This window comes from Neopelma chrysocephalum, unplaced genomic scaffold, assembly GCF_003984885.1.
Source record: "Neopelma chrysocephalum unplaced genomic scaffold, ASM398488v2 Primary Assembly neopelma1_86, whole genome shotgun sequence".
NCBI lineage: Eukaryota > Metazoa > Chordata > Aves > Passeriformes > Pipridae > Neopelma > Neopelma chrysocephalum.
In genome coordinates, this window is record NW_020897748.1 from 4,336,860 (window position 1) to 4,354,353 (window position 17,494).

Below are 17,494 nucleotides of genomic sequence, written 5' to 3' on the forward strand. Positions count from 1 at the left end.
GCCGCCGCGCGGGGTGTGCCGGGAGCTCAGGCGCACCCCCGCCTCCATGTTCTCCCCGCCCGCTCCGCCCGGGGGGCGGGGTCGCGTCCTCGCTGCCGCTCTGAGCGACGTCGACGCTCCCCTATCAGCGCCGGCGCCGGCGCGGCGGTAGCCAATGGGCGGCGCGGGGGGCGGGCCCCCGCCGCGGCCGGAGGTGGCGGTGGTGGCGGGGCGGGAGCGCGGCAGGCGGAGGGCGCGGGCCCGGGTGAGAGAGCGGTGAGTCCGCTCCGAGCTGCGCGGGGTCCGACGGGCCCGGGGGCTCGGCCGGCAGCCCCGAGGGGCGGCAGCGCCGGCGGCATGGAGCAAGCAGCGCCTAAGAGGTAACGACCCTCCCCGGCGGCCCCTTCCCCGCCAGGGAGCGGGGTGAGGCCTCGGTGCAGGGGGCTGTGAAGGGGTGGCAGGACAGGGACGGTGCTGAGCCCGGCCCGGCGGCCGGGGGGTTGTGTCGCATTGGGGAGGGTCTACGGTACGGGAGTGTCCCGAAGTGCTCGCCCCGGTCAATGCCCCGGTGAAGGCGAACCCTCGGGGACTGGTTGAGTTACGAGAGGAACGTTCTTAACGTGAAATGAGGCAGACTTGGTCGCCAGGCAGAGCCCTCCGTGGGCTGAGAGTCTGTGCACTCGGTACTTCAGGTCTATGGCAGGAGCCAGCACGAGTGGTTTCTCTTTCCTTGCTGGAAAGCGCCCTTGTGTCCTGCTGCTGGAGGGATGGATGCTTGTGGGAGTGGGCAGGGCATACTTGCAATTGCAAATCAGGGAGTGGGAAGACGCAAAAATCAGGAGTATTCTCACTGTAGATGTATTTTCTGAAATATGTAGGCTATCAGGTCATATTAGCTACTATGCGTGGTGGTTTTGTTTTCTTTTTTTGATGATTTACCATACGACTTCTTAGTACACAAAATAATTTTGCTTTAATCGTATTGAATTTAAATGTAATCACATATTTGAATTGGAACAATCCTTTCTTGGGTATAGTTGTAGACTACGCAGGATATAATTGTGTGGTATACAGAATGTAGGTACACATTTTACATATATACTTACTGTTTTAGAGCTCTAATTTTACTTTAGCTTCCTGATAATGTAATGAAAAATCTAGGGACTACAGAATATAAATTTGTGGTAGTAGATAATAAATTAATTTTTATGTTCTGCTTTAAAACATTTGCATTCTACATTTAGAGCCTTTAAGATTCTTTAAAAGCAGCTTCCTGCAGGATGCCAGGACTGGAGAACTTCCGATAATTTCTCCTCTAATAGTACATTAAGTGGCAGTATCTACTATAGAAAATTTTGGCCAAGATTTGGTTTGTAGTTGCTGTGTAAGGGTGGTTTTAGCAGGCCGTGGGGTGAGGAGTGACAGGCCTACACTGTAGGTTCAGGCTGACAGTCCTGTATGTCTCAAATAAAGGAAGTAGGACAGGCACCAGCAAGGGTTTAGGAAAAGAAACAGAAATGTCTGAGTAATAGTCAGTGTCACAAGCACCAGTGCAAAACTTGGGATCTCAAAGGACTGAAAATCAAACTGCAAAGTTAGCATAACCTACAAGATGGTTTTGGGAAGATCTGGGATTTACTTATTGCCTAGCTGAAGGTGTTGTGTCTGGCCTAATTGAAAGTGAGAAACTTTAAATCCTTAGATTCAGTCAGGAAGAATTAGAAAACTGATGAGGGAATGTCCAAACTCTGGCAAATTTTTATACTTCACATGTTTTTTGAAGCTTATTTTTGGAAGTTTGAATGTGATGAGAACTCAGTGGGTTTGTTTCTTTAGTGGAAGAAAAGATTTGAACTCAGTTTTTCGTAAGAACTGAGATTTGCGTAAGATTTGAACCAAGTTTTTCATAAATGTGCAAATATATCCCCTTTATCTTTTGTTTTTTACAATTTTCTGATTGTTGGCATTCCCAGCTATTCTAGGCCACCCCCTTCTTCTGCAAGTCCAGAAGGAGTGCAGATTATTTTTTATGGGCTGACTTTTTGATGCTGTCCTTGGATGCAGGAGTGGCTTGAAATGGACACATCATGTTTACTTGGGAAAACAGATGAGAGCACTAAAATTCTTTACTTTGATGCCCCTTGTCCACAGGAGCAGTTACTGAAGGGATCTACTGGCATCATACCTGTGGTGCAAGAGATCCATTTAGAGGTAGCAAGAATCTCAGCACTTCAAAGCTGCATGGATGTCCTGGAATCTCAGTGTTTCCTTAGAGGTACAGGGCACTTTTATCCCCTCTTCCCTATAAGGGGATAAAGTCTGCTTGCGTATTGTGTAAATCTTTAAAACAGCCCTTCAGAAAGTAGCAGTGATGATGCCCAAGTGACAGTCTAGGCCGTTGTGACTTTTCAGGGGGGACGCTGTCAAAACAACTAGCTTTTCTTCTTTGACCAGTGTACTGCAACAGTAACAAAAGACTTCTAAGGAAGAGTCCTTTTCAGAATAATTTTTTTTTGCTCTAAATAATAGTTTAGAGTAGGTGTTCTGATTTTATGCTGAAGAGAATTTGTGCAGTAGTTGACACTGTTTCCTTGCATCTGAATTTCTAACTGTACTTTGGATGTGTTTTATACTTTTTTATACTAAAAAGGACATTCTCTCTTGAAATAGTTACAAATTTTGTCTTGTAACTTTCCTCTCTTATTATTGTTTTATTTTTCTGTATATGTTGGCATACTCATGTATGAGGAGATAGGTTGCATACAAAGCGAAAGCAAAGTAGTTAGAGACAATTCTCTCAAATACATAGTTCTTAATCTTGTCCATTTCTTGCACACTGCTGCCAAATAAAAAGCTGCTTAACAAGCATGGGGAGTGTTAATTAAGGTTCTCCAGCTCTTACTTTAAACTTGGGCAGTTTAATTTTCACTGAAGTATAACTTCTCTGGTTTTGTGGGAAGAGGAAAAACTTGTTCTTAGAATATAAACTGTGTGTGAAAAATACATAGTTTTTAATGCTTGTGGCAATGGACACATTGACAATTGTCAAGTTCCTTCTGAAAATGGTGGGACAAAAATGTAAATTTGTTTGGGTTTTATTGGTAGAAAACTAAATGTAAGTACACTATGCAATGCTGTAAGCTGTGTTAATCTTGCTTCTGCTTGTGTGAACAGTGTAAAGCAATGTTGCAAGGCTTTCACATGGCACCTCTACTTTTGATGACTACAGTGATTTCTCTTACTACCTTCTCTTTTAATATATCAGTATAATTGATCCCTGCCATTCTTTTTAAATGTTTCAGTGTACTAGTTCTTCTGCAAAACCACATATATTCACATTTGATGGAGCAGCTGTCCAGTTTTCCGTAACTCATGACAGTAATTGATGGTGTTCTATTCTTTATTCCTGCTTTATTTTTCTTTTGAACCTTCTGTTTTTTTTTAATGCCTACTTCCGTAGCATATCACCAATTTGTTGTGTGAAATCTATATATAATGACTGTAGGACACTAAACTCATACTTTATTTTTTTCATGTTAGGGTGGGAAATCTCTTGCTCTTTCAGGTCCCAGTTCAGATTTTTCTGATTTTTATGCTGAGATTGGTAGTCTGATCTTTTTGCTATATGGCAGTTCTGATCTTTATACTGGGATTGGGTGCCTCTTACTATTTCTAGGTTTTTCTGCATTTAGTTTTGTGAAGTTTTGCTGATGTACTCAATGACACGTAAGATTCTGGTCAGGCTAAGTATTAATGTTTACTCCTATCAACTGGACTTATAAAAGTAAAATTATTTGCTAGGATGTATTTTTCTCGTTGAGGGACTAGTTGTTACAGAGAAAGTCAAACTTCCTTGGAACAAGAAAATATTTTTGACAGCTCTTGTCCCAGAATTGCAGTTTAGTTTGTCCTGATTTCAGGAACAGCTTTCCTTCTGGAAGACCTCTAAAATAACTCATACTCACTACCTAATGATTGTCTAGAGAAAATGCAACAAGAATGTCTTTCTGCTCATTCTACTTCTGAACTTCTCTGCATCTCCTTTAGACTTTTTCATATATACATGTGTGTATATATATATATATGTATATAAATATATGGCATTTGTGTCCTGTTACCAGAAGAAAACAGTGCTTGAATGTTCTGATTTATTTGTTCTGTTTTAAATGTTTGTGTTATGAAAACAGGGGATGAATGAGGGAGAGGGAGAGAGGAATAAGACACTCTTTCTTTCTCTCTGATCGTTCTTGAGCCCTTTGTCTCTTCATTTTGCCTCCTGACCACTCCTCCCATACCCCCAGTTATGAAGCTAATTCTGAAGTCTTAGCTGTGTTTCTCTATCCCTAGTTTTAGTTGCTTGTTTTTAACCAACAACATATTTTTAGTCTCTTCTTTTTGTATTCTGCTTGGTGCTTTGCGGCCAGTTACACTGGTTGCCACCTTCTTCCTTGTTTCTCATGAAGTTTTCATAAACGCTTTCTTTATTGCAACCCTTCAGGGTATATCGTGTGCTGCTCTGTAGTTCAAGAGCTGAATATTCTATTAAACATCTAGAAACAGAAATCATTAAACACTCTGAGTCATTAGGATATTTCTATGGCTCAAGGAACTGCGGTGTTAATACTATCACTTGAACATGACACAGTGTTTGTGAAGGAGTGTGAGGTGCTTTGAGCAGTGTGTTTGGTGATGATATTCCTGAGGTGGACATACATTTCTTCCTGGAAATAGGTTTTGTATTTAGCTGCTATAGTGTTAAGCACATTTTGGTTTCATAAAATGTTTGTCAGAGTTGAGTATTACAAAAATAATTTTAAAACTACTTCTTTGCTCTCCTGGTTGCCTCTTAATTACTCCAGATAATCTGTTATTTGACAGTGACATAGGTTTTGATGAGTTTATGGCTGTTTGTGATTGTTTCCATAACTTTTGTCAAGCACTCCCAATGCCTTGGGATTAATGGTGCTGTTGAAGACATTTTGGTATGGATTTTTTATTTTTCTTTCTCATTTTAGCTCATTTTGGTGAGTAGGTGGAAGTGTACTCTTTGTAGGCATCTCTGTGCAGTGTTACTGTATGTTTTCCCTTTTCTTGCTGTTACTAAAAAGTTCAGTCCCTCTACTGTTCTGTTGCACACATCTTCTCTTACGCAGCTCTTCAGTGAAGCGAGAGACTCAGCTAAAGGTCGTGCTTTTTATTTTTTGGGGATCTGCTTGTATCATAAACATACTGCGTGTGCTTTTTGTTGGTGGCAAGCAGAGGATGATTGCAGCAACTTATTCTTGAATACTGCCTTTAAAGCTGCATATAGGCTCTTCAGAGAGGAACAAATTTTAAACAAAGAGGCAAAGTTAATTACTTGTTACTTTAATACTTATCTGCAAAATATTTTTTCTTCTTTTCTTTGTCTCCACTGACACTTGTTCAGTAATGAAATATGTGCTTCCCTGCAAGATTTAAATTCCATCTTTCTGTTTTCTATTGTCAAACCAGCAGAGTGAGAGACTGAAAAAAAACCCAGAGTTATGTTCTTGTGTTTGATTTCTTGGCCACTTTTGCAGACTTTATTTAACTGTTCTCATTTGAATTTTCAGCTGTTTTTTCTTCTAATGAGTTGTGCCTTTCCTTTGCTGTGAAGATTTTTATTTTCCCTAAACAGACATGCTTTCAAGCTTCCTGCCTGTTTGCTGTAGCAAACTACATGGTCTTTGCTTATGCACCTTTCCTTACTGATTGTGGATGTTTTTTGTAAATGTGTGCACCTTTGTGCCTCCTCCTTGCCATTGCTTCCCTTGTTTAACACCAATCCATATGACCTGTGTGCTTTTACAATTACTTTAAAATTTTGTCTTTACTTACGTGGTTGGCAATTAGAAATCTTTTCTGACTCAGGGATTCCCTCACTGGTCATGTCACTTTAATTTTTAATAATTCTGTATATCAAAAAATTGCATCTCCTCATATGAAGGAGTTTCTCTTTGATCACTGTTCTTTCCATATTATGATTGGTCAGTCTTTTCTGTCCATGCCCTCCTCCCTTCTTCTATTTTGAATTAATTTCCAGGAAAGTGTTGTGGGATGATATTTTCCATAAGTTCTCAATGATCTGCTGTGTTTCAAAGTTGTTTTTTTTTCTTTTCCTCCTCCTGCATATGGAATGCATTGTCTATATCTAACACTACGGCACCAGCTATTCTTCAACTCATCTTCTGTTTTAATAGTACCCTTGGCTATCATGTAGAGTTAACTTGTTATTTCAGTCTTGCACCAAAATTCCCTATAACTTTTAGGGTGAAAGATTTGCATGTTGCAACCACCCTGCCTTGCTGCAATGTTATATTTGTGGTTATATAATTTTGTGGTTATATTTTTCTGTGCTACCTTCAGTGTGTTGGCTCCATTGCAAGTTTGCAGCCAAGTTGTGTTCTGAGATCTGCCAGAAGTCTAGGGGGCTGGACAGATGGGAATGCTGGAGACTGGCAAGGCTAGGACTGCTTGTAAAGGACAATGAATAGTGGTGAGAGAGGGTTGAAGATACTGGAAGAAATCATTGGGTGTTGCTGAGTGATTTGAGACTGCGTGGAGAGAACTAAGGGCAAAATATGGTGGTGTTATGTAATGAGAGATTTTGTTGCACCTGTCCCTCTGTGCATTCACAGAGATGCAAGAGGGGCTGCCCCAACAGCCATTACAGTGCTCAGCTGTTGGAATTTTGGTGTTCTGCTGCCACCTGTGAAGGGGAAGTCCTACCGTGTGCTCCCAAAATCATCTTGACTCAGAGTTCTGCTTTTAGCCATGTCATTCACTTGCTTATGAGTGGTACAGTTTAAAAAAGTGAATACTTCATGTGGGTGAAGGGTTGCTTTATACTTCCTTAGATAACAACATGGCATTCTCTAGGCAGTAATGAGCATGTTGCTTGCTGGCTGCTTTTTGATGGAAGGTGAACTTTACTGTATTTTTTGTCTGTTTCTACTTTAGGAAAGGAAGTGGTTTGGGCAGTGAACTCATCCCATGCTGCTTTGAATAGAGCAAACATTAGTGGGAAAATAATAATGACAAAAATTGTCATAACTTTATCCATCTTATATTATGGTTGATTAAAATTTTATTGCTACACATCAATTAAGTATTTTATTTTCATTGAAATATATTTTTCTTGATAATCTTTTTTTTCTGTCTGCTCACTTGTGTGAAAATTTGCTTGAGTTTTGTCCTCCTTCTCCAAACAAATAAATAATTTTTGTCTTTCTTTTAGCAAACTGAAAAAGCTAAGTGAAGACAGTTTAACTAAGCAGCCTGAAGAAGTCTTTGATGTTCTGGAGAAACTTGGTGAAGGGTAAGTTCAACTATTTATAAGGGGGTGGGATTGGAGCAAAACAGTACATAAAGCATATGTTGGAATATTAAGTTACAGAGAGAGTGACTGTAAATGTCCTAAGGACTACTTCTAAAGACAAGTTTTAATAATAGAGCAAATGCATGCATCAGGAGATTTCCACAGTCCTCAAATATTTTATGCATTTTTGATGTCTGTTGTTTGTTAACACAGCAAAGGTGCTTGCATCTGTACTGGAATTAGATACTCTAAATCTTGGCAAAGATGCATTCTTCAGAGGCACATCTTTCCTGACGTCCCAGCAGAACTGATCTTTTTGCATCCTGAAAAAACCTTTAAACTTCTGCATGAACATATGGCTTCTGTGACTTTTCGTGCATAATGGAAATGAGAAGCAGTTCGCCTTGTTTTTAAATAATTTTTCCTCTCTTATTTCTAGGTCTTATGGTAGCGTGTTTAAAGCAATACACAAAGAGTCTGGACAAGTTGTAGCAATCAAACAGGTCCCTGTGGAGTCAGATCTTCAAGAAATAATTAAAGAAATCTCTATAATGCAACAATGTGACAGGTAGGTATGACATTTCTGTTCCCTTTCGAAGAGTCTATGTGAAAATGTATTTGTACTTGTGCATATAGCTGAACTATATGCAACTGCAAACTTTTTTTCATGAAAAAGTAAATTGTGCAACACAGACTTTTAATTAAAGGAACCACTTTGCAGACTTCCTCCTATCCTTAGTTTGGATTGAAGGAAGTACAAATAGTGTACATAACGGAAACTGTGGAAAGAATAAATACTCAGCTCTGCTTGGAATTCTCCATGCTTGCTTCCCTTTACTTGCACTCTCAAGCCCAAAGGTTACTGTTTCCTTTAAGTATCTTTGTGAATTCTGAGTTAATCTGTTTCAGAAGATGAATAAAGATGTTTCTAACACAAAATTAATGTCTAGCAGTTACCTTTTCTTGGTTGCCTTTTTTTGTGCAGGAACATACATTTTAAAAGGTGAACAGTCTTGTAGTAGTTCTGGTGGACTGTTACCTTACACTTGTTCATAAATGACATATCTTATGATGGCTGGTCTTGTAGAATTGGAAGCTTGACATCAAGCATCTTCAAGGTTGCAGAAGTTACTTTGCATTCCCTGTCATCTATGGAGTTTTGGGCTGTAACTTCAAAATCAGATTTGCTAGTGCCAGTTTTAACTGATGTCTGATCAGTGGTATGAGAGTCTGTTTTTGTGACTTGAAGTGCAACCAGGAAAGTTTTGCACTCTAGTTAGGCAAAACTTTCATTAAAACATTGATTACTTTAGTCATTAACGTAGTGAGTTGTATTATAGCAAGTGGTCTGTTACTTCTCAGTTGTGTTTGTGCTTTTGTGATGTGTCTGTGTGAAGTCCTGTCTTTAACTGAAAAATCTATTCTTGTTTCACAGTGATCAGCACTCGTCTCAAATTTAAAGATAATCCTTTTAATACAGTCTGAATTAATTCAGATTTGCTTCTGAGAGTTATGCTGAGGTGTTACATGAAGCTTGATTGTACTGCTCCACAGCATCTTGATTTTACTGCTCTACGGGGTCATGAAGGAGGAGAGAAGTTTCAAATATTTATCCTTAAATATAGGGATAGAGACCTCAGAGTACATTGTATCTAGCACATGAGAATGCAGTTGTTCTTCAAACATTTTTAGAACTTCTGCCTGCAAGCCTGACCTGAGCATTTGTGACGGATGAAAGCAGTGGACTTTGTAATTCATTCCCGTCTGTCACTGACTGCTCTGAATGCTGGAAACTTGTTAAATATGTAGGCAGGAGAATGAGAGGAAAAGGAAGAATTTGTGGCTTTTTTTTTTCCCCTCACACATTCTACAAAGATGTCTAGTCAGGTTATTTCAGGTGATCGTAAAAGAATTTGGGACCCTTGAGCTTTTTGGGGGGCTCCTCTTAATCCTTTGCATCCCAATGAGACTATTTTTTTGTCTGGCCGGCCAGTTGAGTTTTGTAATGGGTACAGATGAAAAAGGAAGCAGCAATATTGTTTGTCTGCTTAACTGTGGAACTAGATTTGATACCCAGAGTAGGTCCTCAACTCTTCCTGTACACTGAAGAAAAGTTAAAATATGTTTGTTTTGGTTCTTCTTGTTGCTGTGCTCTTAAATGAAGCATGGGGGATAAAAAATAACTATTTTCACTTAGATGAAGGAAGACATAGGGTATTGGAAAATGGCCTTATAAATTCTCATAAAGACTTCTATCACTGACCCCATAGCTGCCCTTAGTCACTGCACAGGCTTGAGCCATGTGAACTGCCTGGAAGCAGTTGTGAAGGTTGTAGTTTGTGTATATCTGCAAGTACTAGACCAGGATTGAAATAAATGCTTAAAACAAATGTCTGTAAAATATACTGACAGAGAAAAGAAGTGGTGACGCTAGAGAATTTTCTATAAGTTTTATTTTTTTTTTCTGTGCTATGCTTTTTGTGACACTTTCATTCTTGTCTTTGATAGGCCTACTCAGCCTTATTTTTGTGTCCTCTGTCCTGTCCCTCTTTTCTCTGCCCTTGTTCTTTGTTTCCTGGTTTGCTTTGAACAACATACTTCATTTGGTATCTCTTGGACATGTACTATTGTGTACGTGTTCAGAATTTTAGAACACAAACTCTTCCTTCACCAGACAAGATGGAGCAATTCTCTGGTTGAAAAGAAAGTTTGGGCTGCAGCTCTGCCCCATGTTTTTGTATATATTTCATGTGCCTTCCTGCAAATACAGTGCTGTGCGGTACTGATGAGAGGGATGACGCACTTTTTAGTACTTGATTTTCACCTGGGATGATTCCACAGATATTACAGGAAGGTACTGAGTTGTTGCAGCATCTCAAATAAAAGATGATTAAATCTTAACACTTTACTCTTTCTTTCTGCTCCATGCCCATTTCTAGCACTAGCTGTGCTGTATGTGTAAGGGGAGAAACATGTATTCTAAGACGGGCAGTTGGTCTGGGAAGGTCTGGTCTGTGTAGTTAACTGGGACAAGGTTTTAAGCAAATGTGAACAGTGTTTTGAGGTTGCAAACTTGATGTTTTGGAAAGATCACCTTGTCCTGATCGATAATACCCATTTTTTGCTAGGAATACTAACGCAGTGTAAATCTGGCAAGAGACTGTCACAAGAATTCAGAAGTAATAGTAGCCTTCCTCACTTAATGAATTTATAAGAAGAAGAATCAGTATGTCGTACTTGTAAGTGGTAGGCAGTCTTTTTAAGAAGGGAAACATTCAGTAGCTTTGTTAGCTATTGAATAGACTTAAAAATTGAGAGGCCTTAGAGGAGGGAAAACCAAAGCTTTTTATCAGAAGACTAATGTTTGGAAAAACTGTATTTGAAGATTGCTGGAAACTTGTTATATATATATATATATGTATATATATATATAATATGTAGTAGTGCCTTTGTAATTTTATTAAGTAGTCAGATTGTGCTCTAGCAAGGCATTGGTTAAGCTAATTACAATTTTAAAATGTATGTGATTGCACTTGCTCTTTAGCTTGTTAATGTGTGGCAAACTGTAATTTGTAACAACAGTTGTGCTAATGAATTTTTTACTACCACTAAATTAATCTATTTATGTAACTTTTTTTCATCTAGTCCCTATGTTGTCAAGTACTATGGCAGCTACTTTAAGAACACAGATCTATGGATTGTTATGGAATATTGTGGAGCTGGCTCTGTTTCGGACATAATTAGACTGCGTAATAAAACGGTGAGTTTGGGTTTTTTTAATTACTTAATTTTTTAAATTACTTACTTACTAAAATTAAACTGTGAATTAAGACTAGAGGCCACAATAGAAGTTGGAGTTATGAGACAAGATCTTGACTGATGCCAAGGGGCCAAGCTGTGCCTTGCTTCCCCAGGAAACAAGCTCAGGCAGTTGCTGACTATCTTTGTGCATTCCTCTGTGGAGTGATCATCGACAGAAGCAAATGCATTTTGAAGTATGACGATCTTGTGAGTTTTTTGAAAATTACTGCTTTGTTTAAGGCAGAACTGTGGCTTCTTCCCCTTACTCCTTCTACCTCGCAGTCTTTCAGCAGGCCACTTAGTGCATGTGTGGTTTTGAAACAGGCATAAAATTGTCTTACTCTCACTCAGCAATAAGGGAGCATGAGAAGTAACTGGCATTACTTAAGGAATGAGAAGGGGAAGTGATTTTCATTAAGGAATGTGAGAAGGAACCAAAATGAGGGTTATATGGAAGTTTCTTAATGGACTTACAACAGCAGTAATGTAGAGGAGGCCTGTAGGAAGCAGGCTTTGTTATTTCTAATTAAGAAACTGCTTCTCTGACAAATGTTCTATTGTAGGTGTCAAACAATCTTTAGTTTCTTTGAGTCCTTTGTTTTCAGTAGTGGGCTGTAACATGAGGTATTCCTTTTACCAACAAGTACTCCGAGGTAACACTCTACTTGCTGAGCTTCATATTTTGAAAACGCACCCTGAAATGTCCTTTGCACCATACTTGGGAGCAGAGTGGAAAAACAGAGGAGAAAAAACCAATGTTTAGGCTTAGAAAATAAAACAAAAAGGAAAATGGAATTAGTTTTGTTAGGAAGTGGACGTGATGTCCAGCCCCTTTGGAAAAGGTGGCTTGTGTTGGCCCTGCTGTAATTTTTAAGTGATGACAGGGGAAAAGCCAAAACTGATGGGAGATTTCTGGAGTTCTGCAGCCTTTAAAATTGATGTTCTTGCAGTTGTACATTATCCAAGGATCAGTAGCTCCAATAAGAAATGATACAAGCTAGTGCAGAATTAAAATAAAAGAAACAAAAAGCCTCCAATAAATGAAAACCATTTAAAACAGGATTTAGGAAAAAAGGAGGAAACTTCTGTGTGCATTGATAGAAAATGCTTGAATTTTTATTTAAGAAAAGGTGTGCATATGTATATCTGTATATTAATTAAATCAGGCTATCTAGTTTCTCTTATATGTATTTTAGGATATTGGCATAGCAGATATATTAAAGATTTGAGGGGAAGAGATATTTTAGTCTTGGAACAAATGCATACTGATGAGCGGACAAACTACGTCTTCTACTGCTGTTTGTGGTTAAAGTCAATATGATAAAATAACATTAATTCTTTTTTAAGAAACAGAATAATCAGTAAATACATAGATACATTTGATAAAGCTGACATATCTTTTATAAAGGCAAGTCATGCAGTGTGTGGCTAGTAGAGTTCTATAAAGTTGGTGAGGACGCAATTAGTGCTGGTTGGTGTAAAGTTGGTCTGGATGTGCTATGTACTGAAGGGTTTTTGGACAGGCTGCCACACCAGAGGCTCTTCAAAAAATACACCTGCAATGGAGTAAATGGAGAGTTCTGCCACAGATGGGTAATTATTTTAAATTTAAAAAAGAGAGTGTAAGTGGTCATTTTGGACCTACTACATGGGTCTGTGCTATGCTTTTCCAGAAAAAGGGTAGAAATACTGATGAGAGAGGTTATATTCCTAGTGGAATATAACTGGGAAAACTGGGAAAGACTTGAAAGGCTTTTTGGTACTGAGAAAATAAGCACGAGTAAATGTGAAGAAATACATTTGGCTTGGTGAGGGGGGCAAATTCTTTATATTCAGGTTTATGAGCACTTCAGCTTAATGTTTGGAAATAGTTGAATAAGTAAAGTGGTTGTCAAAGATTACAATAGTACCAAGGACTTAGAACTGTGGAAGTTAGAGGAAGCTGACCAGGGTGATCAGAAATAAAGACTTCTTTTCTAGAAGGACATACCAAATGAATTAGATACTTCTGTGCTGAGAAGAGGTACCTGGAGGGAAAAATATGGTGAAAGGCTTTGAAAATGGTGATTAGCTCAAAGAAAGTAAAGTATGGGTATCTTACTGTTATTACAAACCAAGAGATCACTTGTGATAGTAGATGCAAAGCAAAAATTTTTTCTTTGCACATGATGATGAGGTCCACTGTATAGTTATAGAAGTTCTTGTAGATGCTAGGAGTTGGTTTTTAAAAGGCAGCTAAATAAGACCAGGAAAAAATGACTGTGACTGCATGCAAATATTTAATGGCCGGGACAGGAAACCCATGTGCTTCAGATCTCTGAGAAGGTGAAACAGGCAACTGTCACAGTTTGACATGTGCTTACATTCAGACAGGCTAGCAGGCTAGACAGAATTTTTATTCTGGCTTAGGATATGGGGTGTTCTGGTGCCTATAACAAAAAAAAGCAAAGCAAACTTCTCCATTTCTCACTTGCAGTGCCTATGTCTTGCAAGTTTTGGAAGATTTAGGCAGTGCCTTTGGAGTTGTTTGTGTTCTCTTGCTCTTTGTGGAACAGTGGGCTGATCACCCAGATTGCTGTGATGGGAAGCTTCCGTGCGACTGGAATGAGGCTGCTTAGAGTACTTGAGCATTCTGTCAGCGACCTTGCATTTTAGATATTTATTTATTTTTAGAATGGAAACAAGAAGTGGTTTCATAAGAAAAAAGTGTCTTCACTTGCAAGCGAGAATTGATTCTTATTTTGTCAGAATGTTTACTGAATATGGTCAGACACATGGGGTTATGTATTCTGTAACTTCCCTAAGTTGTCAGATGAAGGCTGTGGCTGGGACAAGGAAAAGTTTATTTCCTGCTTCTTCATATGTAAGGAAAAGAAACAAGGTCATTAGGATTATCATTTGGACTTGATGATCTTGATCTTAAAAGCCTCTTCCAACCTAAATGATTCTATGATCATATCAAATTAAGTCATAGGAAAAGGTAGATATCTCCTCATATATGGGGAGGACACATTAATATGTATTTGCCCTTGTTGCTTGTCTCTAAAACTAAGAATTTATTCACCTTCTTTTTCTGTAGCTGTGGTTCCCATACTTTCTCAAAAGTTATTTGTCTAGAAAGTGAACACTGGGCTTTGGACCAAAGCCAAGGGAAGCAGAATTCAAAGCTGGGGAAATTTTTGGTGACTGTTGGGAGCCTATTTATACAGAGAAGTTTTCAGCTTGACAGGAGCAGGGTCTTGTCCAAGAGGCCCAAGCCACTACTTTGAAGTTAAATGGACTCCTGGAATTCTGCCTGGAGTCTTCTAGTGTGCCAGGCAGATCAGCAGTGCTTTAGCAAGTTTATGATACCTGTTAGCTCATCTGAGGTGTGGTGTTTATCAGTCCAAGGCAACGAAGCTTAGATCTAGTTTTGTCTGCTTTTCTCAGAGACTGGTTTGGGAGGTACATGTGTTCTTATACAGTCAAACACTGCTGCCAGAACGGGCAGTTCTGCTGTTATCCTCCAACCTGACTGATGTGTTCCTGCCTATTCCATGCTTCAGATGCAGTGCTTGTGTGTGGCTGCAGGGTGATCTTGGATAAGCTTGATGATATGACTGGGGGAACTTTTTCCTCTCTACTCCATCTTCCCCACTCCCTCACATGAGCTAACTCAGCATGGTAGCACAGTGGCTTGATCTGATGTAAGAGAGACGTTAGAAAATAGCAGTGGGGAAAGGGAAGGAAAAGAAGGTATGAGACTGACTTTTCCAGTGGCAGCTTGCAATAGAATGAGGTAATTACTATGTGAAGCAACACTTTAAGTCCTGCTGGCATATGGGGGAATATTTACACACCACCAACCATGCCTCTCTAATGATAATTTAGGGTGCACTTGATCATCTACTGATGGTGATATTTTCATGAAAGAAGAGGAAGTTGGAGCTATACTGTTGTTCATCTGTTTGCAAAATAACTGTGTATATATTACATGCACATAGAGTTGACCAAAAGAGTACTCAGAAGTTGGGAAGTTTCAGAATGAAGATTGACTGTGCAGCATCATCTGGTACATGTGCAGTGGGAAACACTAGTTGTCTACTCTTCCCCCTTTTTCTACAGGACTCTGTTAGCAGACCATGCTCACTCAGTGAGGAATAGTGTAGTAGTAAAATAATACATACTCTCAAGTCTGGTGTTTATTTGCGAAATACTATAACAGTTGCTCTGAAGACATAATTATCTTTCCCCAAACTTCGCTTGACCTTCATCTTTTCATTAAAATAAATACTATTGTTAAGTAGTGCTATGAGCATCTACAGGTCAGTTCTAAGGAGAATTGGCTTCCTGGATGATTTTGGTAGTTTCCTACCTATAATACCCAAGGTAGGTGCATAAAATGTTGGAGTTCATTTTGTGAGCAGTCTTAAAACTGTTGATAGCCACATAATAATAATTCACTGCAGCATCATATAATTCACTGACTTTCTGTTTTTAAAGTGTGTTTCTTGGAAGAAAGCTTACAAAATAGTTCTTCATTTCTAATGGCTGTATTTGCTGGGTTTCACAATCGCAGAACCACAGAATATTCTGAGTTGGAATGTTTATATTTGCTACTGATCTCTCAGTAGCAGCTGGGTCACTGATAAAAGCTGAGAGAAGCTATAATATGTTGAGAGGGAGATAGAATTTTCACTTTTTTTTCTGAATATGCAACTCGACAGTCTGTACAGATCAAAAGGTCTCCGTTCTCTCCCCACCTTCCCCCAAGTTTCAGAAGACAAATTCATGGAACTTCTTAGGAGAATGGCAGAAGTTGCATCTGTGGTTCAAAGTCAGTTACTCTTTTTCAATCTGAGCTGCTAAAGATTTTTCAAATAAAATGTTTTTAGAATTGCTTAATCTGAGCAGCAGCTTATTTTCTCCTCTTGTAAATAAGTCTTGGTATTGCCAGTTTTAAATTGCTGAAACAATAAAATGACCATGTAAACACAGACTACAAGGAAACGTATACTAAAGTCTTCCAGTAAGAGGTAGCTGTGTATATGAATGTTTAATCAGGTCAGTCATCTGTTGGTATCCTATATACAGCTCTCATCACAAAACACACAAAGTTTTATTCCTGTTATAATGAAGGGTGGAAGTTAAACCTTATTGCCTCCCCCCACTGCTCTTTCCCCTCAAAGAACCTCATCACTGTTTGCATCGGAGAGCCAGAACTATCAGCTGAATTTTTAACGTATTCCCATTTGAGTCAACCTCTCTGCATATAAAGTTATAATCTGGGCAATAAAATGTGTTTCAATTACAGGAATTAAGCCAAGTTTCATTACAGTCTTTCATATGTATTTTATTTTACAGTAAAAAATCTGTGTTTAAAGTTGGGATGGGTTTATTGCTGTATATTATTGTGTGAGGAAGTGGAGGAAATGTAGAAAAACTGCACGTAAAAGAAAGGTTACTCTTTTGAAATTGGATGTTTATTTTAGAGGTGCTGAAGAAGGGGATGAACACTGTGCCAGGGGTTTGGAACAAGTGATAATTTTACTTTGGAAGGGACCTTTGGAAGTCATCTAGTTGAATGTACTGTTCCAAGGAAGGGTAATTTTGACGTCCACTTAGTGTTCAGGATCTTGTTCAGATCAGTTTTAACAATCTGAAAAGGGGGAGATAGAACAGTCTTTCTCCCCAGCTCTATGAACTTCTTTCTTCTTGTATTCTCTATGAGGATATTTTTGCTTTATCGCCCTTTAAATTGTTTAAAATTGCATTGAAATGTCTGCTCTTCTTCAAACAAGACAAACCATGCTCTATCATCTTGGTACATCACATGTTCTAGCCCCCAGTGCTGCACTCTCCAGGCAGTTCTTCTGATTCCTCAGATTTAGCTAAAAACGTATTATTGGAGTCTGCCAACAGCCTTTGTAAAGCCAAACTAAATGCCATCTTCATCCTCATAGGAACGTGACCAGGTTAATTTGGCACGATTTCCTCCTGGTCAGCTTGTGCTGGCTGTTTCCAATCACCTTTTTACCCTTTGTGTCTCTAAAAATTAGCTTCTGTGAGGATTTGTCCAGTAATATCCTGGGGACTGAGGATGAGCTGACCAGCCTCAGATCATTCTTCCTGCCCTTTTTGTAGATGATGATATCATCAGGGACAGCCTGATTGCTGTAACTTATTGAAGAAGTAACCTTGAGTTGGCATTAACCAACTTCTTGACACCTTTGAATGTATCTCATTTGCTCCTATGGACTTGTATTTGTCCAATTTAATAGAGTAATTCCTAACTTGTTTCACTTTGCTAGTAGGCAGAGACAACTGAGAGCCAGAAAAACCCTACTAAAAACTGATGCAAAGATGTTTAAGAGATTTCTGCATAGTTTGTCAACA

At 39.1% G+C, this 17,494-nt stretch overlaps 1 protein-coding gene across 1 annotated transcript in view; it reads left to right on the forward strand.

Moving 5' to 3' along the window:
- Nucleotides 1–230: 230 nt before the first annotated feature.
- The window catches only part of STK3 (serine/threonine kinase 3), a 127,375-nt gene continuing 110,111 nt past the window's right edge, over nt 231–17,494 (forward strand). Inside the window, exons 1-4 of the mRNA XM_027692387.1 lie at nt 231–359; nt 7,238–7,318; nt 7,758–7,886; nt 10,964–11,078. Of these exons, the coding sequence (XP_027548188.1) occupies nt 337–359; nt 7,238–7,318; nt 7,758–7,886; nt 10,964–11,078 (348 nt within the window). The 5' untranslated portion in view covers nt 231–336. The remainder of the gene's footprint in view (nt 360–7,237; nt 7,319–7,757; nt 7,887–10,963; nt 11,079–17,494) is intronic.